The 19,445-nt window shown below is 39.7% G+C and overlaps 2 protein-coding genes across 23 annotated transcripts in view; one reads left to right on the forward strand and one right to left on the reverse strand.

The window, feature by feature from the left end:
* Window positions 1-15,535, reverse strand: SLC25A40 (solute carrier family 25 member 40). 16 transcript variants are annotated; one of them, XM_015853390.1, is made up of 13 exons: window positions 15,420-15,535; window positions 15,042-15,166; window positions 13,979-14,111; window positions 13,578-13,696; window positions 11,516-11,575; window positions 9,964-10,070; window positions 8,353-8,420; window positions 7,787-7,911; window positions 6,875-7,048; window positions 3,819-3,928; window positions 3,081-3,173; window positions 1,636-1,708; window positions 1-1,073 (listed from the first exon to the last, which is right to left on the reverse strand). In XM_015853390.1, exons 3-13 carry the CDS (start codon window positions 14,011-14,013, stop codon window positions 958-960), a joined length of 1,080 nt encoding a protein of 359 aa, XP_015708876.1. In that variant the 5' UTR covers window positions 14,014-14,111; window positions 15,042-15,166; window positions 15,420-15,535; the 3' UTR covers window positions 1-957. The 16 variants fall into 16 exon arrangements, 14 of the variants coding, with proteins under 14 accessions (XP_015708876.1, XP_015708878.1, XP_032298980.1 ...); XM_015853392.1 differs by lacking the exon at window positions 15,042-15,166 and having other exon boundaries at window positions 15,420-15,532; XM_032443089.1 differs by lacking the exon at window positions 15,420-15,535 and having other exon boundaries at window positions 6,875-7,039; window positions 15,042-15,222.
* The window catches only part of DBF4 (DBF4 zinc finger), a 15,628-nt gene continuing 11,648 nt past the window's right edge, over window positions 15,466-19,445 (forward strand). For 4 of the 7 annotated variants that reach the window (XM_015853374.2, XM_015853381.2, XM_015853379.2 and 1 more), the window contains exons 1-2: window positions 15,620-15,734; window positions 17,568-17,746. In XM_015853374.2, coding sequence (XP_015708860.1) covers window positions 15,689-15,734; window positions 17,568-17,746 — 225 coding nt within the window. In that variant the 5' untranslated portion in view covers window positions 15,620-15,688. Of the gene's footprint in view, window positions 15,584-15,619; window positions 15,735-16,302; window positions 16,417-17,567; window positions 17,747-19,445 lie in introns of those variants that run through there. The other 3 variants (XM_015853382.1, XM_015853387.2, XM_015853386.2) reach the window with 3 other exon arrangements.

Raw genomic sequence — 19,445 nt, forward strand, 5'->3', positions numbered from 1 at the left:
TGGTTTTTGTCTCTCTTTTAATAAAACAAGGTAAAATAAGAGCATTTGGCAAATTACAGTAGTAGTGAATTTACAGCAGATTCTCTTCTTGAACAACAGAGAGATGTTGTTGCTCTATTCCATTGTGTGGCCCAAAATCTGCTGTTATGGCTCTTTGTCTTTTGGCTCTTTTGACTATAGAAGCTCAAAATAAGGTCTACGTTTACTTATAAAATGTTCTGGAGCACTCCTCCAACACCACAGCGCAGTTGGTTCCAGTGCCTGGGTGTGCTTCCCAGTAAGAGCATGCACTAGGAATATTATCTTCAACTGAAAAGGCACTGCAGCACCTGGCAATGTATTCATAGTGTTCTCTGGGACTCTGATAGGCGCAATGCATTTTTTCCAGCTTGACCTAAAACATTTCTTGTTATAAATAAACCTGGAAATGAAAAGAATCTGTTTACACAAACTATGGAGCTGCAAATAAACATTCACATGATTGAAAAGACACTAAGGAAGCATAAACAAATTCCTATTGAATTTAATCTCTATCAGCTTCCACATGGAGATGTCCCTTTCTTGGGATACCTGCAGTATTGTCTAAACATTGCTTCATACATCCAACAGAACATTCAGTCATGCTGAAACTGAGCAGTGACAGTTGTTATTCTTCACCACATTGGCCAGGTTCATTTTTTTCCTTTCTAATAATCACTGAGGAACAGTCAAAGTCACTCTTTTTTTTCCCCTCTCTGTAGCTGCAAGAGAACTCACCATTTTGACAACAATTGCAAGGCTGTGTATTTTTCTTAAAGGGGAAAAAAAAAACCCAATTTATCCTTTGTGAAACAGTGAAAAAATGAAGTTACATTTAGTTACAAAATGTAAAGGTAGAAAGATGCTTTGACGGGCAGTCTGAAATTTGGCACAAATTTCTCCGTGCATTTTGACTTCATGCAATTGGATGAAGGAGACTCAGGAATGCTGGTTTGTCTTTTCATTTAAATGTCTGAAGAAAGCCTTCCCATATTCATATGTGCTGATCATTATGGCACAAGAAGGAGTAACTTTAAACAGCCGTGGAGTAAAACCTGCCCAGAAAAGAAAGTGTTCATTCTCATTTGTTCTCGGATTGAATCGCTCTAGTGGTCATATTATATTGATTCCAGAATACAACACTGTAGAAATATGTTCTTTGTATTCACATTTCTCAAAATACCAGTGTTACTGATGAGAGACATGACCACTATAAGGATATCTTGCCCTCACCTCTGCCATCGGTGCAGCCTGCCTAACTCAAGCCCCTCCTATTTCTGCCTGCTCCGTCTCCCCGCAGAGGTGGGGCAGTCCGACCTGCAGGCTGTTACGCTCCAGGCCAGCAGAGGTGACTATGGGGGCAGGCTGGGCCCTCCCTGCAGCATCAGCACGGAGCTGCCAGCATAGGAGTAGCAGAGGCTGGTGGCCTCTCAGCTGGGACAAGAAATTCTCTCCACATGACTGCATCTCACGTCTGTAACTTTACAATCCATTCCATAACTGACAGTGTTCACAAAGATGGAAATATATAATTTATGCATGCTAATATCTAACAATGACTTGTGAATAATCAAAAAACATTAATATGATTTTTTAGAAAGATGTCAAAAGATTTACCAGCAAATAATCCAGCAATCCCTTTCTTAGCGACAATTTTCCTCATAACTGCCCAGGTAGATGCGCTGTCCCTCTGTGGGTCTCAATGGAGTACAGCAGAACAGTCAGTTAAACAGTGCAGGCAATGCCACAGGGGAAAAAAAAAAGTTTTAAAAATCACATGTTGCTTCGGATGCAACGACAAGCTTCAACTTCTCTATCTTAACATATAATTGATGTATATATATACGAAGTTGTCTCTACAGAATGTTAAGTTCGTGCAGTATATAAATTAGTATTGAAGTTCAAATAGCATGATGCAGAAGAAGATCACAGTAACGCCTAGTGTAAATTATACAGTGACAATATTTGCTACTGGAGCAACTGACACAACTGAAAACATTGCCTGGCTTTCGGCTGAGCTTCTCTCCCTCCAGGTCTCTTTGCCCATGCAGCTAAAAGACCATTCTTGAATGAACTCGTGTTTCATGGTAAGCTGAATGTAAAGGTAAGTTCTGATAACCCATATAATGAGTCATAGGAATGAGTGTAATAATTAAGATAGGACACCACGCTTTGCAGATTTTACATAAGTTTGAAAAGTCCAAATCACCCCCAAACTGTCAATGTTTGAGAAAGCGTGGATCTGTGAGATGTAGGCTGCAGTCCCTGGTACAGATGATTCAGGTATTCAGGTACCAGGAGCAATCTTAGTGCACCGAGAAGCCAGCTGCACTGCAGACGTATGTAACTGCTTTAAACAGAGGAGGTTTTTGTGGTACTTCACTCTGCACGTGCTGTTTTTCTTGATCTGTAACATGGAAGAAGATGAGATCTTACTTTTTTAAGATAAAAGTTTCATAGCACGCATTTATGAGGAACGTCCTACAGCATCTGGAAGCTGTCAAGTGTTTGGGCAGCAGCAGAGGAACTATTTATTTGTAGATTCATTATCAGGATCCAGCTCTAACAACAGCTGCATTTGGAAAGAATGCAACCAGTACCAGGTACAGATAGATAACCATACTGACATTTAAAGTATCTGTCTAGTTCGTATCAGCCAAATAAATATTAAGCATTTTCTGTTTGTAATTCTATCACCATATTACTATGAGTTGTGCTGCGCTCACACCTTTTCACTCTGTCATTTATGAGACACTGTTTTTATCTTGGGAGACAAACGTTGTACAGAGTGTTACAAGTGGAAAAGGCAAAAATGCTGAGTGATACAAGTCTTAGGGAAAGTGGAAGAGATGAATATTTAAAGTTCCTGCCAAAAATCCATGGACCTGAGTATTATGCTTTTTGTTTCTTCTTTTTTCAATTGTGGCTAGAAAAACCAGCTTTGTTGCATGTATTAAGCACACGGATTATTATTAACCAGTTCTGCAGGAATTGCTGAGCAATGCAATCTAAAGGGAATTGTTAGCAGACAGATTAAAACAGCTGTTTAGCGATGTCATTACCTGCAACTTACTTTGCAAAGTCTCACTCTCCCAAATTTCAGTCTGCCGATGTGTTTTCACTACATCAAATGGCAGAGTTACGACAGCTGCAATCTATTAGGAAAAAATCAGGCCACAATTCTAATATTAGGTTACCAGCAAGTAAAAAGTAATTTCATTTTATTTTACATTAAGATGCACACAGTTTAAAATTAGTTTAGTTATTCCAAGCACATGATATTATTGAAGTCTTGTATTTCAGAACACTTTAAATTGTTCAGACACGCCTAATCAACTTGAATGCCAAACCATGTGTGATTGAGGTAGATGCACTTCAATACATACATCATGGTGGCAGGGGTTTGGCCTCCCAGGCAACAAACAGGACCTGAGGAAATGGCCGCAAGTTGTAGCAGAGGAGGTTTAGATTGGACAGAAGGAAAAACTTTTCCTCTCAGAGAATGGTCAGACACTGCAATGGCTGCCCAGAGAGGTGGTGGAGTCACCATCCCTGGCAGTGTTCAGAGGTGTCTGGATGAGGAGCTATGAGATACATATGGTTTAGGGACTTGTGGTAGCAATGATAATGGGAGGACGACTGGACAAGATAATCTTGTAGGTCTTTTCCAACCTTGTGGTTCTATGGTTCTATGATTATTTCTGAGAGAATCATGTAAAGCCACTTCACTTGTAGATAGATAAATAGTTGATTAGTGATGATAATAAAGAGCGGTACCAGAAACAAAATTGTATACTTACAGAGCCCGATGCTGCTCCTGCAGTAAAAGCAATAAAAAACGTTGGTTCATGTGCACCACCATTCTTGCACATCATCTTCTTGAAACGTTCATAATTATACCAGTACACTGCTATGGTCATAAAGAGCAAAACCAAAAGAAACAAACCTTGTACTACAACAGATTTGTATTTTGGTTCAACTTTTTTTATCAGCAACAGATGTAAGAATTCTACAGCAGCAATAGGATCAAAGAGAAACCAAACTTGAAAGGAAACCAGAATTGTTCTTCTTCTGAGAGCCCATCCAGTTCCCCTTATCTCCATACACATATTCCAGATTTCCTCATATGATACAAATTAGCCAATTCATTTTGTCATTCCCATCAAGTATCTTCTATCTTAAGACAATCTAACGTAAGCATTACAAAACTCATAGATTTTTCTTTAATGCGATATTCTATACATCAAAATGTGTCTGATTATTCTCTGTGTTTTCAGGGATATTTCATATATTTCATATACCTTGGTAACTCTACAAAAATGTGTTTCATAGAAGATGAGAGGTTCCTCAAGGCTGTCTCATATTCTTTTGGAACACTTAATATGGCTTTGCTGTCTGGAATTACTGAGGAGAGACTTGTCTTCCCCAGCCCTCGCAGAGGTTTTCTGAGGGACACCGTTCAGGAGTAACATCTGTTTTTGTTCTCTTCTGCTGCAATAAACTGCACCCTTTGTACTTTAATGAGTTTTTGTTAGAATGAAGAAGTTACTGAGCTGAGTTATGGAGTGCTTCCCTATGGCTCTTGGTCAAATACCTACTGCAAATGTTGTGCACCCTAAAAGATGGCTGTGACTCATTCAGCACTGAGTTCTGGATGTTGTGGCAGCAGAGAAATATCAAAGTATTTTCTTGCTGTGGAAACCAAGCCTCCAAAATTTTGCAAAAGTAAATCAGGCTGTATCTAAGAGACTGGGGAAAACTTAGTATTGAAATGTATGTAACTCTGATTTAGTATAGACTATCTAAACCCAAGGCTCCTTTCCCTGCATACAGATCACATTTATGTTCTATGCAACACTGCTTGATAATTCAATCATTATTGTTAATCCAGTTCCTGTGCGTCTAACAGGCACTCACACCTCGAGTTTTATTCAAGTCAGCTTGCTGCCCAAGGAACATTCTGGAAGCTTATCATTCACACTTTGGTTAACACAGTGGGACTCTATGCTATGCTGCTAACATTGTCACTCTGCACTACTCGAGCACTCTCACAGAGCAGCTGCTTTCTTAATACAAACTGTTACCCTGACTTTAATTCCTCTAGAGAAAGCTAACTGCAGCGAAGGTGGGACTCTGCTGTAACAATACCAGAATCCACAATGCTGTTGTTGTATCATTCAAAGAGAAGGTAATAAAGGAACATATATTAAGTGCAGAGGGAGTATTCAGCAGGAAAAAATATTCAAAAAACACGTTTTGAAGCATTAATCAAGATTAAATACCCATCATTTATATCAGCAGCTTTGAGGATACAAGAATGTGAAGAGAGTAGAGAGCACAAACATCTCCTTAGTTCCCTCCACTCTGAGCACTCTCCTACCACTCTGATCTTTCCACTATTAAAAGCAGCAGAGGGAAAGACAACTGGCTGCTGCCACATTGCTACAGACAAAAATCAGTTGTAGAGCAAGAGTTTCTACATGTAATCAGACAATAAGAATGAGAAGAAGAATTTTAGAATCCCTTTTGAAGCTCCAAGAGAAGGACGCATTTGGCAGACAGAGAAAACGAGTGAATTGCAAATAAATATTGGACAGGAAGCCCTTAAAGCAAAAGATGAATTTTGAATACTGTTATCTTAGCCTTAAAGAAAGTGTGTTGCCGCATGTTCAGAAGCCTTCTCTATCGTGTAAAGTGAAATTACATCCCATCAAGGAACAGCATATCCTTAAGAAAGAAATGCAGTGTAAGTACTTTCTTTAAGCATCTACCAGTAGCAAAGCAGAAGAAAAAGAGTATTATTCATACTGAAAACAAATCACCTGAAAGAGCAGTTAGGTGAGTTAGCAGAACTAAGTGCAGCTCTAAGCTAAATATCTCCATCACTGCCACTCTTCACTCACTTGCACTGTTCACAGTCAATTTAAATTGTATTCCAGGTGCTCAAGATCTCATCAGCAACTACTGCTCAACTAGACTGTTAAGAACCAAAAATTAAATTAGGTACCAGATAATGCAGAGAATGAGGCAGAAGAACAAAGATAGTAGATCAAATATTTCAAAGATTCTCTACCTCTGAAAATGGGTTTGAAGAATTTCTCTGGGCCAACACAAGGTGTTTAAAGGTGTAATTCTCAATAACATCCGAAAGACAGAAACAGCTTCGAGAACAACTGCTGCCTGATTATTCCCAAGTGCTCTGACAATAAGGGGCCTTGAAGAGACATGGGTTTTAACCACTGGCATAATAAGTTGGAACACTGTCCTTCAGCAGTCTTGTCCAATTACTTTCAAAACGCAGGAGACAGCAGAGCTTTAACAAAATGGGAGAACACCTGATCTCCTTTGTCCCAGTTATCTTTGAGTATAGCACTGGATCAGACTTCTCTTATAGACTTTCAGCTTTGAAGCTTCACTGCCAAGCAGTGTTCTAGTTTCACCTTTTCTGGAACAGTTATACAAACTAATTTATCTTGCAAGCAAAAATGCCTGGAGACACTAACCACTGTGTCACCCTGTATTTGTACATTTTTTTCATGATCAAACATCAGAACACATACACAGAATGTCCCTCTATAAGGAAATAGCCAGAATACAGAGAACATTTCCTACCAAAAGTCTTAAAAAACAGACATTACATAAGATGAAACAGTCTAAACGTAGGGAAAAGGAAAAGTAACACTGAACATCCATAAACAAAATTATAGATGAAGACTCGAAAGAGAACAAGTAAATCTCAGTTATTCTTAAAGCTAATCATATTTGTATAATAACATAAGAATACAAAAAATGTGCAAAAGAATCACGAAAAAACATATCTTATGTAACACAGATTTTCAGCTGAAATAAAGCCCACCTGAGAAAGGTACATCTCGCAGAACAGTACTGCTCCAGCCTCTCCATAGGAAAAGCCACCCATCTCTGGCCACTGTACTCCTGATGCTCAGCTGCAGCTGCTTGTAGGACAGTGTGTGATACTGCATTCTAGTTTTGATCAGCTCCACGGGACTCACTGCAGTAACTGAAACAACTGGAAATGAGACAAATGTGAAGCTTTTAAAAATCAAAATTTGCTAGTAACATTTCCTGAACATTAAAAGTTAAGTCTCAGATTGCCTTATATATCTGATGAAAAGAACCATAGAATGTCTTGGGCTGGAAGGGACCTTAAGGACATGTAGATCCACCTCCCCAGCCATTAACATGGACAGCTTTCACTGTACCAGGCTGCCCAGGATCCTATCCAACCTGGACTTGAATGCTTCCAGGGATGGGGCATTCACAGGCAGCTTGTTCCAGTGCTTCCCCATTCTCATGGTGAAATTTTCTTCTTAATATCTAACCTAAATCTACCTTCTGTTAGTTTAAAGCCATTACTCTGGACCCAGTCAACAGCTCAACGTCTTTCTTGTGCTGGGGATCTCAGGCCTGGACACAGTACTCCAGATGGGACTCCACAAGGGCAGAGTAGAGGGGGACAATCACCTCCCTCAACCCACTGTCCACTTATTTTGATGTAGCCCAGAACAATGTGACAGCAAAAATAAACCACATCAGTCCATGTAAGAGGGATATTACTGAAGAAATGGTGGGAAAATGTAATATTCCTTCCTATGCCCAGCTCCTATCTCCATTTTTAAAGCCACAACAAATTCACTGAAAAGGGAGAAGAATGAGGAGAGAGAGAGAGGATAGAAATTGCAGAAGAAATGAAATCAGAATACAGATGCTATATTTCATTGTTCTATCTAAACATGAGACAACTTACATCTGCTTAAGGAACTTGCAACGATTGGAATGTGGTCATTATCCTCTCCTAGTCTAAACCTCAGAGCTTCACGCAGTTTTTCATAGCAGGTAAAATAGATTACTGAGGTAGGAAGGGCCATTATTCTAAAATATAAGAGAGAGAATCTGAACTAATACAAGGAAAGTAGGAGAATAAGGTCAGACATCTTGTATGGATATTCTGCTTAAATAAGGAAACTGTGCTGCTTATTGCAGGTTATTAGTAACAATCTGGACCAGCAAATATCTATCACAGACTAACATTCTCAAACAATCTACATAGATCCTGTGATTTGGGTGATGTTACCAGTGGGGAAGTTATAGCACACAGTTGCCTCTTCTAAAGGCTAAATGAAAAGTTTGATGTCCCTGCTGAAATAGTGATAATATACCAAAGAGATTGCAAGGAGAAATAGCAAGTTGTGGTGGGAAAGATGCTGTCTCCAAATGTTTCTGATCAAACTGATTACACCATTATCCATAACTTCAGACTCAGCAAAGTTTTTAGAATCATTTGTTTGTCTAAAAATGAAATAAACTACTTACAGCGTTGGGGAAAGTCCACTCCAGAGAGATTTAATTCCCTCTATTTGAATAATTTTCACAAAAGCATCCTAAAAATATAATCAGGCAAAGAGCAATAATTAGCTGCAAAGCTTTTCTTTTAAAGTGTGTTTCTAAAACGACTTATCATTCTAAGATTGCAATTCTGTAATTGCTTCTGATAGCCCTTAAATTTAATTATACAGATAGTTCCACTGAGATGAACAGGAATATTTATGCTTGAAATTAACAATTTTCTCCCATCTTTACAGGGCCAATGTAGTAAGTTAAGTTTTTATTGGCAGCTGACAGCCCCATGAATAAGTTATTTTCAGGACAAATATTACACAGCAGCTACAGCAGCCAGTCTTCCCCAGAACTGATGACTAAAATACTTTTTTAATAAAGAACAAAGTTTGTAGGCATGAAATAGTGACTCACTCTGGATTCTTTGATACATGTTTTTTTCTGAAAAGTGACAAGATATATGCAAAGCATGCATGCTATGTGATATATTTGGAAGCTTACAACTTATCACAACTGTCCATACGTTTCCCAGGCCACTGACAGCAGACAAACACTGGACCTTGATGGCCATCGAAGTGAAAAAATCTTCAAGAGATAAATTCCCTAATATTACAGAACTTATTTTTCTTAAACATTTGGGAGGAGGAGGCTGAAATTTGATGGATTAGAATATGACCAAGACCAACCTTTACTGCAGGGTCTCAGAAGATGCTGAACCTGATAGGCTACAAAAAGGGCTAGTACTAACATTTTGTTTTCTTCCAACTTCTTGTGTATTCGTTAGTTCTGGACATACATGTCCATAATACTGAATCAAGAAATGTACAGTCCAGAAAGGTACAGATAAACGATAGGAGAAAGGATGCAATAAAATCCAGTGTCTGAGCAGCAAATGTACTTATCTTACTAATGATATGGACCAATATATCAGAACATTTTAATAGTTCTAGCAGGGGCAAACTACCACATCTACTACTATTTTCTCTACTGCACTGTTTTATGAAAGAAAATCTGATGATATGAAAGTTACTCTTCTTCCCGACTTACCTTGTTATAGCAAAAATGGGCACATAATAATGTCAGAAAACTAAGTGATTTTCTAAAAATTATACAGTAAAATTAATTGAAATATTCAGACAAGTTATTAAGTTCAAAAAAAAATAAAAATTTGCTCTTGTTAAAACCACTCAAGGAGCTATTTCATAAACACTTCATTCTTCTCATATATTACCTTCTGAAAAACCCTTGATCACATGCATGACATAATAGCAGTCCAACAAAAAGCCCTGCACCTGCTCTCTTATTTGTTTCACCAAAGGAATTTGCTTTTTTGGCTAGAAAGAATGTATCATTAATCTCTACCTAATCTACACTGTGTAACCACATGAATACCCTCTCAAACAACAGTAAGAACTTAAATAAGTTCTTACTTATTTATTATTATTATATTATTTATTATATATATATTATTATATATATATAATAATATATAATATTATTATTATAAGATAAAATGTAAAAATGCATAGTATGCCATTCACAAATGTTTAAAATGTACACTTTCGTATAAATATAAAATGTCCTTACCAACATCCCTTTGAAATGCCTGTTTCTATTATAGAACACTTTGCCATCTCCATTCTCACAAACATGTGTATGATGTACTTGGCCATTGGAGTATACCAAACACTTTCCTAATAAAGAAGTGGATAAAAGTAAAATTAATGCATTTTAAAATGATTGTTCTTACTCTGCAGCAATTCCAAACTGGATATAATGGTGAGACAGATTTATCTCTGTTTAGAAAAATAGAGACAAAATAGCTTGGAAAAGTCAAAATCAACAAACCAAGTAGATGGAAAGAGAAAACAAAGGTACAGGGAAAAAGAAAACAAAGGCATCCTTCACAGCGACAGATGAAAGGAAATTGCCCTCACAGGCTCAGGGAGACAAGCTGTGCAGCAGTGCCACCTGCTGAAGGCTAAAAGATAATCACACAAGGCCTGAGTGCCACCTTTGTGAGCAACTTTCTGAACATCCCTCTGACTCAAATCTCTTACTGAGCTTTCCCCGTGTTCATGCTATGGGTGCAGGTATTACATCTTAGGCAAATCTCTATTTGCGCTTGATCATCCTCTCTAATCATTTTATATTCCTTCTACATCATGTACTTTGAATCTGCTAAATAAAATACTATTGCCATCATGACTCCATACTGAGTCCCACAATACATCCTCACACTTTTGAAGAGTTTAGAATTTACTAATGTATCAGCCACAAGCATTTTACTTGTTTTTAATTTATGGCAAACACTTGTTACTGTAAATACTTATCTCGGAATCACAGAATCATAGAATAATCAAAGTTGGAAAAGACCTAGAAGATCATCCAGTCCAACCATCACCAATACTTACCAGCTAGGTCATATCCCTCAGCACCACATCCAAATGTTTCTTGAACACCCCCATGGTCGGTGACTCCACCACCTCCCTGGGCAGTGCATTCCAATGCCTGACCACCCTTTCCGAGAAGTAATACTTCCTAATGTCCAGCCTACACATACAATAAATTTCTATAGCACGCATCTCTTTTTCTTTTAAATCTCATTAATGACAACTATATAGTCAAGTCTTAGAGCACATAATTTATTAATCTATTTAGAATTTGGGTTATAAGACTTAGATAAGACTTATAGTACTCTTTTTCAGAAGATTTTGGATTCTGGAGGAGACGAACATTCACATAACACAGTGACTATAAGCCCCTTATCAAAATATTTAGTAATGTAGTCATAACTTTTTATTATTATTTATTATTCAGTTGAGTAATATTTGTACATTCTTCCATACTGAGAAAGACATCACATAGCCTACTTCACATAACATTGATTCACGAGATTTTTTTTGCCATTGTATCTATTCAGTAGCATGTTTTTCCTTTAGCAGTTTCAGTACATATCGTGGTGGCTTTTGTTTTATCTTGTTGTTGTTGTTGTTTATTCCCAGCTCACTGACTCTGATGAAACAGACGTAACTACTGAGAAACAAAGAAAGCCTTTCTGCTACTCAGCACTGTGACAATTATCAGCTAAGCATGACAGCAAAGAGCAAAGTGCAATCAAGTGCCGAACACTACTGACCTTTGGGGGATGGACTGCTTTGGGCTTGCAGTCGAGTTTTGACAACATCGAGTGGAGTTACTAAAATGAAGCAAAGTAGGCATTTAGAAACACCGTGCAACCTGAAAATGTAGAAGCGTACACACACTTCATCAGGAGTTATTGTTATTCTGGGGATGGGGGGATAGGGAAGAAGAGTGAGAACTGTTTTACAATGTAATCAGCCAGAGGGGGAAAGCAAGCAATCACCACCCCCAAAACCAACCCAACCTGTATATCCCCTGTTTGTTATTTCTGACTTACCAACAGCTGCACAGAGAACTGCTTGAAATAAACAAAGCTCACAAAAAACCACATTGTGCCAACTTGTATGAAACAGTTAAAAGTTGTGCTACTTTGTGCTACTCTTCTCTGGCTGCTAACTATAAAAATGGCAAACCACAGAACTTAAGATTTTATCCTCAAGCATGTAAAATACCACCGCATTTTCTATACATTTATTCTTTTTCATTAAACTAAACTTAATAATGATGTTCAAAAAGAAAACAAACACTTTAAATGTGTGATGTACTTTCCTTCTTTCCTCTGCATAGAGCAGATCTAAAACTTTAGAGTTGTTGAAAAATAAATGTATGTTTAGGGAACACTTTCTTGCTTCTCATCCAGCACTTGACATTACAACAGTCCTAGACGTGCTGAACACTGCAGTTGTTTGTCAGCTGGAACACTCTCCAACCTCTGCTGATTGCATTGACTCAGGGCTTCAGTCAGTTACATACATATAAGCTGCTAGTGCTGTGTGAGACTCCAAGGTAACCCAAAGATCTACACAATGGACAGACATGACACAGAACCTACAATTTCACTAAGCAGCAGCTGGTGACTGGGTCAAATACCATAGCATGTGCATATGACTTGCTTGTGCCCAGACAGATATTTACTCCTTAGCTCTCCATTGATGCCCATCTGCTGACTAGTAGGTTGAACACTCTGCTCACACTTCTGTATCTAAATGTAAGGATCTAGATATGACTCTTGCAGCTCATTTCAGCTACACACAATTTGTTTTTTATTATCATTTAGCCAATCTTCCTCTTCCTCGTCTCCCAGGTATCACTTCAGAAAGGAAGGTCTCATAAGATCTTGAATACCAGTACCTTAAACTAGAGCCTTATGCACAAAGAGTTGAAAAATATCTTGCGAATTCTAGAGGTCTGATCAAGCTTTGCCTACTACTTTACCTAATATCACGAGACACACTGTGTGATGACAGGGTAAATAGACTGAACTTGGAAATGTCCTGATAAGATCCTATTTCATAAAAGTCTGGAAGGTTTTGGGGAAGGAGTCATGCTTAGAAAAGTGTACATTTATCTGCAGAATGATCAGTGATAAAAATCAGAATCAAAGGCTTAAATAACGGAAATGTGAAGAATAAGCTTGATGAGCTCTAAGAGATATGAAGCACTGAATCTAACCAAACAGTGTCTCCTTAGGTGCACATGGGGAAGGAGATCATGAGCTACAGGACTGAATAAAAGTAAAAGCTCAGTTTCACACATTACCTGCAGGTTCAAAAGACCTTACAAAAAAAAAAACAAAACAAAAACATCCTTAAAAAATTGCTTAAGGAAACAATAAAATGCTCTGACAGCATACAACAGCATAGCAAGGAAACTTATGTTACTACGGCAGCGTAGTAACGTCATGCATGAAAAGGACATCTCACAGTGTCCAGCCTTGCAGGGTATCTTGTACTGTAAACTTCATTTAAAATCTATTGTTAAGTAGCAGAAAGAATGGAAAGTCATTTTGATTTTATTTTATTTTCAGAAAGCAAGCTGTGAAAAAAGACATAGGAAGAAAAAGTTTTAAATTACTCTTATTTTCAGAAATGGTTAAAGGTAAAGATTTCCATTAGCCATCAGATTTGATATAATAAAAAAAAATCCAAGAATATACTTAATTAGCATATTAGCAGAAGCTTACAAACCACATATACGCAGTCAGCATGCTTCACCAAACCAAATAGCAATCACTATACAAAGATTTTCTCTGTAGCAAGCTTAATAGTTTGCCTTACCAAACAATGAAGTAACTATAGCTCCACAGCAAGAGGACACTGCATGCTGAAAACTGGTTGTTTTGCTGAAGTCACTATTACTCATTTCATCCATCACTTTCTCCTCGGAGAGGAAAAATCTGTTCAGAAACAGAAGAAGTATGTTGCAAGGCTGTGCTCACAACCTGCAGAAAAATCAAGTCAGAAAAGTATTTTTAATTGTTACTAATGCATTACATATAAGCAGCAGTCATGTAAGAAAATGTAATATACAATTCGCATATAGGGAATTCATGTTTTAGGTTTTGTGGGGTTTTGTTTGCTTGTTTGGAATTAGGTTTTCTAAATAACAGGAAAACTTGCTAAACTTTTAAACATAAATTACCTGATACTTTACAAACCACGTTAGATATGTAACGTACCTTACCTTTTGCTGCAACAAAGGGCTTAGGAGCATGTCAATGATCTGTACAAAGGTAAATGTCCTGCCTGCAGCCCACAGACTGCAGCAGAGCAGAGCACTTCATCCAGACCCCCCTCTTGCTTCTGTCGTTCCTAAGAGAAAATCCAGAGAGGTCTCCTGGTGAATCCAAATCACAGCTTGTTGGTAATGGCTTCTTGAGCAAGCTCCTCAAACAACGAGCAGTGACTGTCTGACATTAACGTTGCCAGTAAATATTAATTCCTTTACCAAATCCTGCTGTGCAATTTCATAGGCAAGGACTCAATACCTTAGAAATGTAAGCAGAGATCTAGAAATAAGGAGGTAAAATAAATCTAGGCAGAAGAAAAAAAGAAGAGCCAAACAAACCAATTTTCAGGACATAAAATCCCCAAATGACAAAAAACATGAGTGGAGGGGACCCACAGGGATCACTGAGCCCAGCTTCTGGCTCCACGCAGGACAACCTAAAAAACTAATTTGATGGCTGAGGGCCATACCTTTGAAAATGCACATAGATTAAGTTAGTGCAGTTGTGACCTCCTTAGTTTGTATTGATCAAAGTTTTCTATTTGTTCAATAGGACAGGCTGGAAAGTTGGATGAAGAGGAACCTGATGAGGTTCAACAATGGTATGTGCAGAGTCCTGCACCTGGGGAGGACTAACCTCACGCTTCTATACAAGTTAGGGGCTGACCTGCTGGAGAGGAGCTCTGCAGAGTAAATAAAACTCAGATGTCCTGGTGGACAACAGGTTGGCCATGGGCTAGCAGTGTGCCTTCGTGGCCAAGAAGGCCAGTAGTATCCTAGGATGCATTAAAAAGAGCACGGCCAGCAGGGCAAGGGAGGGGATCCTCCCCCTCTACTGTGTCCTGGTGAGGCCACACCTGGAATGCTGTGTCCAGTTCTGGGCTCCTCAGTCCAGGAAACTTCTAGAGAGTCCAAGAGAAGGCTGCAAAGATGACTGGGAGCATCTCCCTGATTCTGGGATTGCCCAAGGGATGCCTGGGGACGAGGAGCATTTTATCATTGTTTACAAATACCTAAAAGTGAGGGAGTCAAACAGATGGGGCCGGGCTCTTTCTAGTGGTGCCGTCAGGACAATAGCAACGGGCTGAATGACCTCCAGAATTCCCTTCCGTGATTCTGTGAATGTCTTACTGCGTTCCTCGAGTTTAAAGCAAAAGATAAGGCGACTGAGCGGCGCATACCACAACTCACCCCCCACACGCCGCCATACTAACGTCTCCCCACACACTCTGAGGACCCCGCGGGGTCGGAGGCAGCCCCCCCTGTCACAGCACCTCTTCCCGTGTAAGCCTGGCGCCCAGCGCCCTGTGAGGTGAGGCAGCGCCCCTACGCATCCTTCCCGCCCTCGCGGTGGTTTCTTTTCCCCTTCCGTCCCCCGGTTCCCCCCTCACCCCGCCTGCCGGTGCCTTCCCGCCCACCCTCCGTGCGGGGCGGGGCAGGCTGCGCACGCTGCGGGCCGTTGGCAGCGCGGGCCGAGGCGGGCGCCTGTGGGCCGGGGAGCACCGAGGTTCGGCCTCGTCCTGCCGGGAGGAGAAGCGAGGCGGAGGGACGAGAGGTGAAGAGAGGGGACGGCCGGGCGGGGCTGGCGGCTGAGGGAGGCGTAACGGCGGTGTGTGCCCGCAGGGCTCCCGGCTGGAGGAGGATGTGAGGCTGCAGAAAGATGAAACCCAGCGCCGCACAGGTCGCCAATAAAGGAGCTCGTCCCCGTAAGTAGCGGGGCCTGCGGCCGGCTTCATTAGCGCGCCGCTCTTCCCTCTCGGTGATTTTGCCTTTTCGCTTCATCTGGTGTCGGGACTCGATCGTTAAAAGCCTAATATTGGAGGGATGTGAGCTGGCTGCCATCAGGCCCTGCCCCGCGCGGCCCTTCCGCCCCTATAGAAACTGCTTTCATCGCGGTATTGCGAAGTGCAGGCGTTGTGTTACTCCTAGCGAGTTCGGTGCGCCTTTTTCAGTGGGAATTGCAGTAGTTTTCGAGGTGCTGTGGCCGTCACTTATACGTGCTGGGTGTAACACGCTGTTTGATCCCTGCAGAATTTCTCTTACCTGCCCGCTCACCTGTGGCTCCAGACTTCATCCTTCTCTCTTCAGCTTCCACACGAATTACACTGTCCAAAGCCTCCATGTTTCCTATTTATCTGCTTCTTCTGGTTTCTCAGATACTACTGAATTAACTGCTCTTCCTGCTTTGCTTCTATGTGCTCATAACCACTACTGGGAGAATACAGCAGCAGTATTGGCTTTGCTTCCTCCTTCTGAGGCAGTTTCAGAGGAGAGAATGCACGGCAGAGTGACTGTTTTGACTCCAGAAGATTCCCACACACTCCCTGCAACAGGCCTCTGGCCTTACTGAACTTGTCCAAAGGAGAAGTAACCAGGCTCTGGCCTAAGGTCAGTCAGGACAAAAGCTGTGTAAAACTACCAATATGGCAGGCTTGGATCATTGAGCCTCCATCACAGGTTGTAAAAGGAGTCCTGTAATGAATGCAAGTAGGAACAGTCAGTCACGCTTCAGTGCATTTAGGATCCCTCAAAGTAATTTTTAAAATTTGCTTATTTTAAATGTCTATTCTGACAGACCTGAGTGGATAGTTCTAATTTGATCATCAGGCTTTTAGTTCAAGTACCTGAAGGGGGCCTACAGGAAAGCTGGGGAGGGATTCTTTGTAAGGACGTGTAGTGAGAGGATAAGGGAAAATGGCTGTAAACTGGAGGAGTTTACTTGATTTAGGCTAGATATCAGGGAGAGAAATTCCTTACTGTGAGGGTGGTGAGACACTGGAACAGGTTGCCCAATAAGGTTGTGGGTGCCTCCTCCCTGGAAGCATTCAAGGCCGGGCTGGATGGGGCTGTGAGCAGCCTGGTCTAGAGGGAGGTGACCCTGACTATAGCAGGAAGATGGGAACTGGATGATCTTAAAGGTCTCTTCCTACCCAAACCATTCTGTGATCCATTCTGTTATTCAATTGCTGTGTGTTATCTCTTATTTTAAGAGAAAAATTGACCAGGACAGAAAGGATGGTCATAACTAGAATGATTCTGGAACTTGAAGCAGACTTCCTCAGTCTCAGATGGGTGCTCAAAAATTAGATAAACAGGGGGATCTTCCTATTTTTTTAATGTTACACTGGCTTTTGATTTGTTTTTGTTCTGTTGCTTCTATACGAATCTTCCTTTTTTCCTAGTTGAAAAGGAGAGAGGCTGTTCTTTTTCCTCCTAAATAGTGTTCTTGTGATAATCACTGTCTGTACAAGTAGTGTATGTGCTGTGGGGATGGAAAATGCTTAACAAAGAGGATGAGAAAATGGATGGCATTGTATGGCAACTGAAATAAAAAGTCCATTTTAGTGCATGATTTAAAAAAAAAACACTTTTAAGAGCTCTTTGTTATTATATATGTCTTGTTTTTGACATGTTTAACATGTAGCTCTTTAATAAATGTCTTTTATTACATGGAAGCTTAACTTCTTTCATATTTAAAAAGAGGAGAACCCACATTTTGTAGAATATAATTCTTCTAAAATTGTCTTCTCTTTTGGCAGCAGATGAAATGCAAGCAAAAACAGAAAAGGTAAAATCTTCTCTGAAGAATGTGAAAAAAGAAGTAGGAAAAGCAGAGAAACTGAAATATAAACCACTCACTGGGAAAGTGTTTTACCTCGATATTCCATCAAATGTGATCTCCGAAAAAATAGGGAAGGATCTTAAAGAATTAGGAGGGGTAAGTTCATGTTCAAAGTGCCCAATGAAACTGAAAGAAAACCTGCAGCTGGGATGTCTCTCCATGTACTGTGCTGCTGTGTTTTAATGTTACATTTATTTTAGATGTGAAGGGATTTTATTTTTTTCATGTCATTTTAGTGTTTAGTATAGATCATCGGCTTATCAAGAAGTTGGTTTTGTGGGGTTTTTGTTTTTACTAGGAGCTGTTCTTCTGTGTGTAGCAGAAGTTTTTATCACAGAGGTTCATTTTCAGCTGATGGTTCGTTTACTTAGTTTTTTATCCAAGTGCTGTAAGTTTGTGTTTGAAGCAAAGTGTTTCTGCAACCTTGGAGTATTTTGACACATGTAAACATGTTATAGCTAAAGTTCTTCTGATGAACCCGAAAGAGGTTAGAGGAAGTGTTTTGCATATGTTTATGGAAAGTCTCGTGTTCTTTTAGCTTGGTTTGGGGTATTTGTTAAGGTTGTCTTTTACTTGAATGATCTGATGGAGTTTGTATGCATTTAATCGAATCATATATAAGATAGCATTTCTTAGATTTTCTAATACATTTTGTGTTTAGAGGCTACTTAACTAAAAGTATAATGGGAAAGTGGTTTGGCTTATTTTTTTTTCTCAAGTACGGGCTGAGGCTTATAAAGGCTGAGCTGGAGTACTGTCACCTAGCAGAGGGAGGAGATCTACACCTCTCTTGGCATTCAGGGCAGGTTGTGGAGGAAGAACCGAAGAAAGAACTTCAGTGCAGTTGTTGGGCCCAAAAGGATGTAGAGGGAAACAAAAAGTTTTGAGAGATTGGCAGCAGAACATCAACTCCTCAGTGTCATGGTTGAAATGTGAGCTGAATAGAGCAGGGGAGTTAGGAAACAGGACCAAAGCAGTATGAGATGAGGTTTGAAAAACAAACGAACAAAAAACTCAACAACCCCACACTGACTTCTTGCATATTTTTTTCCTTTTTTTTTTTTTTTTTCTTTAATTCTTTTAAGGCATTTAGTTTTTAAAAGGTTCTCTGGAGTTCTTTAAACAAAGATTTGTATAGCTAATTTCACTTACATTCTGGATTTTAACCTTAATGTTTTTAAGTACTCGTCTTTCTACCGTGTGCAAACAGCCGTGAGAGCCACTATTTTAAGAGCAATACTTCGTCCAGTTCTGGTGGCATTATCACAAGAATGGCCGATAAGGCTGGGGTGCGGTGAGGAGCTGCAGCAGGAAATTCAAATGCTCTGTAATGTCAGCTGAGATGATCAGCTCCAGCACTGGAACAGGCTGCTCAGAGAGCTGCTGGAGTCTCCTCTGGAGATGGAGATATTCAAAGCCAGCAAGAAATTTTGGTGGTTAAAGTTGTGTAATACTTTCATAGTCAGGTTTTTACATTTCAGCCTTAGCATTTTACCTCAGTAAGACATTTCAGTAAATGCTTTCTGCTTAGAGTATGCTAATGAAAATTAAGTATTAATGTTTAAATTGTAAATTCTGTAAGCATCTTGTTAATAGTTTGTTTCTGCAAATTCTCTCTTTTGTGTGTGTGGGGGGAAGAAAGTATTTGATAAAAGCAAGTGAAATGTGAGCAGTGTAAGTACTTGGGCCACTTTGAAGTTGAATATTTGGAATTAGTTTAAGGGTATTGTGGTAATACAAGTATAAAATTTCCTTTAGCCAGTGTAGAAAAAAGGAACTACTTAAATTGCAAATT

The sequence above is a fragment of the Coturnix japonica genome, chromosome 2 (genome assembly GCF_001577835.2).
Source record: "Coturnix japonica isolate 7356 chromosome 2, Coturnix japonica 2.1, whole genome shotgun sequence".
Taxonomy (NCBI): domain Eukaryota; kingdom Metazoa; phylum Chordata; class Aves; order Galliformes; family Phasianidae; genus Coturnix; species Coturnix japonica.

Bases quoted from the DNA above. Each gene is read 5' to 3' on its own strand.
- SLC25A40 (XM_015853390.1), bottom strand. From the start codon at position 14,013: ATGCTCCTAAGCCCTTTGTTGCAGCAAAAGGTAAG. The intron at 8,421-9,963 runs GTAAGGACATTT...TTATATTTTTAG, and splicing joins GGCATTTCAAAGGGATGTTG to GATGCTTTTGTGAAAATTAT. The intron at 1,074-1,635 runs GTAAATCTTTTG...TTTTCTGGGCAG, and splicing joins GATTGCTGGATTATTTGCTG to GTTTTACTCCACGGCTGTTT.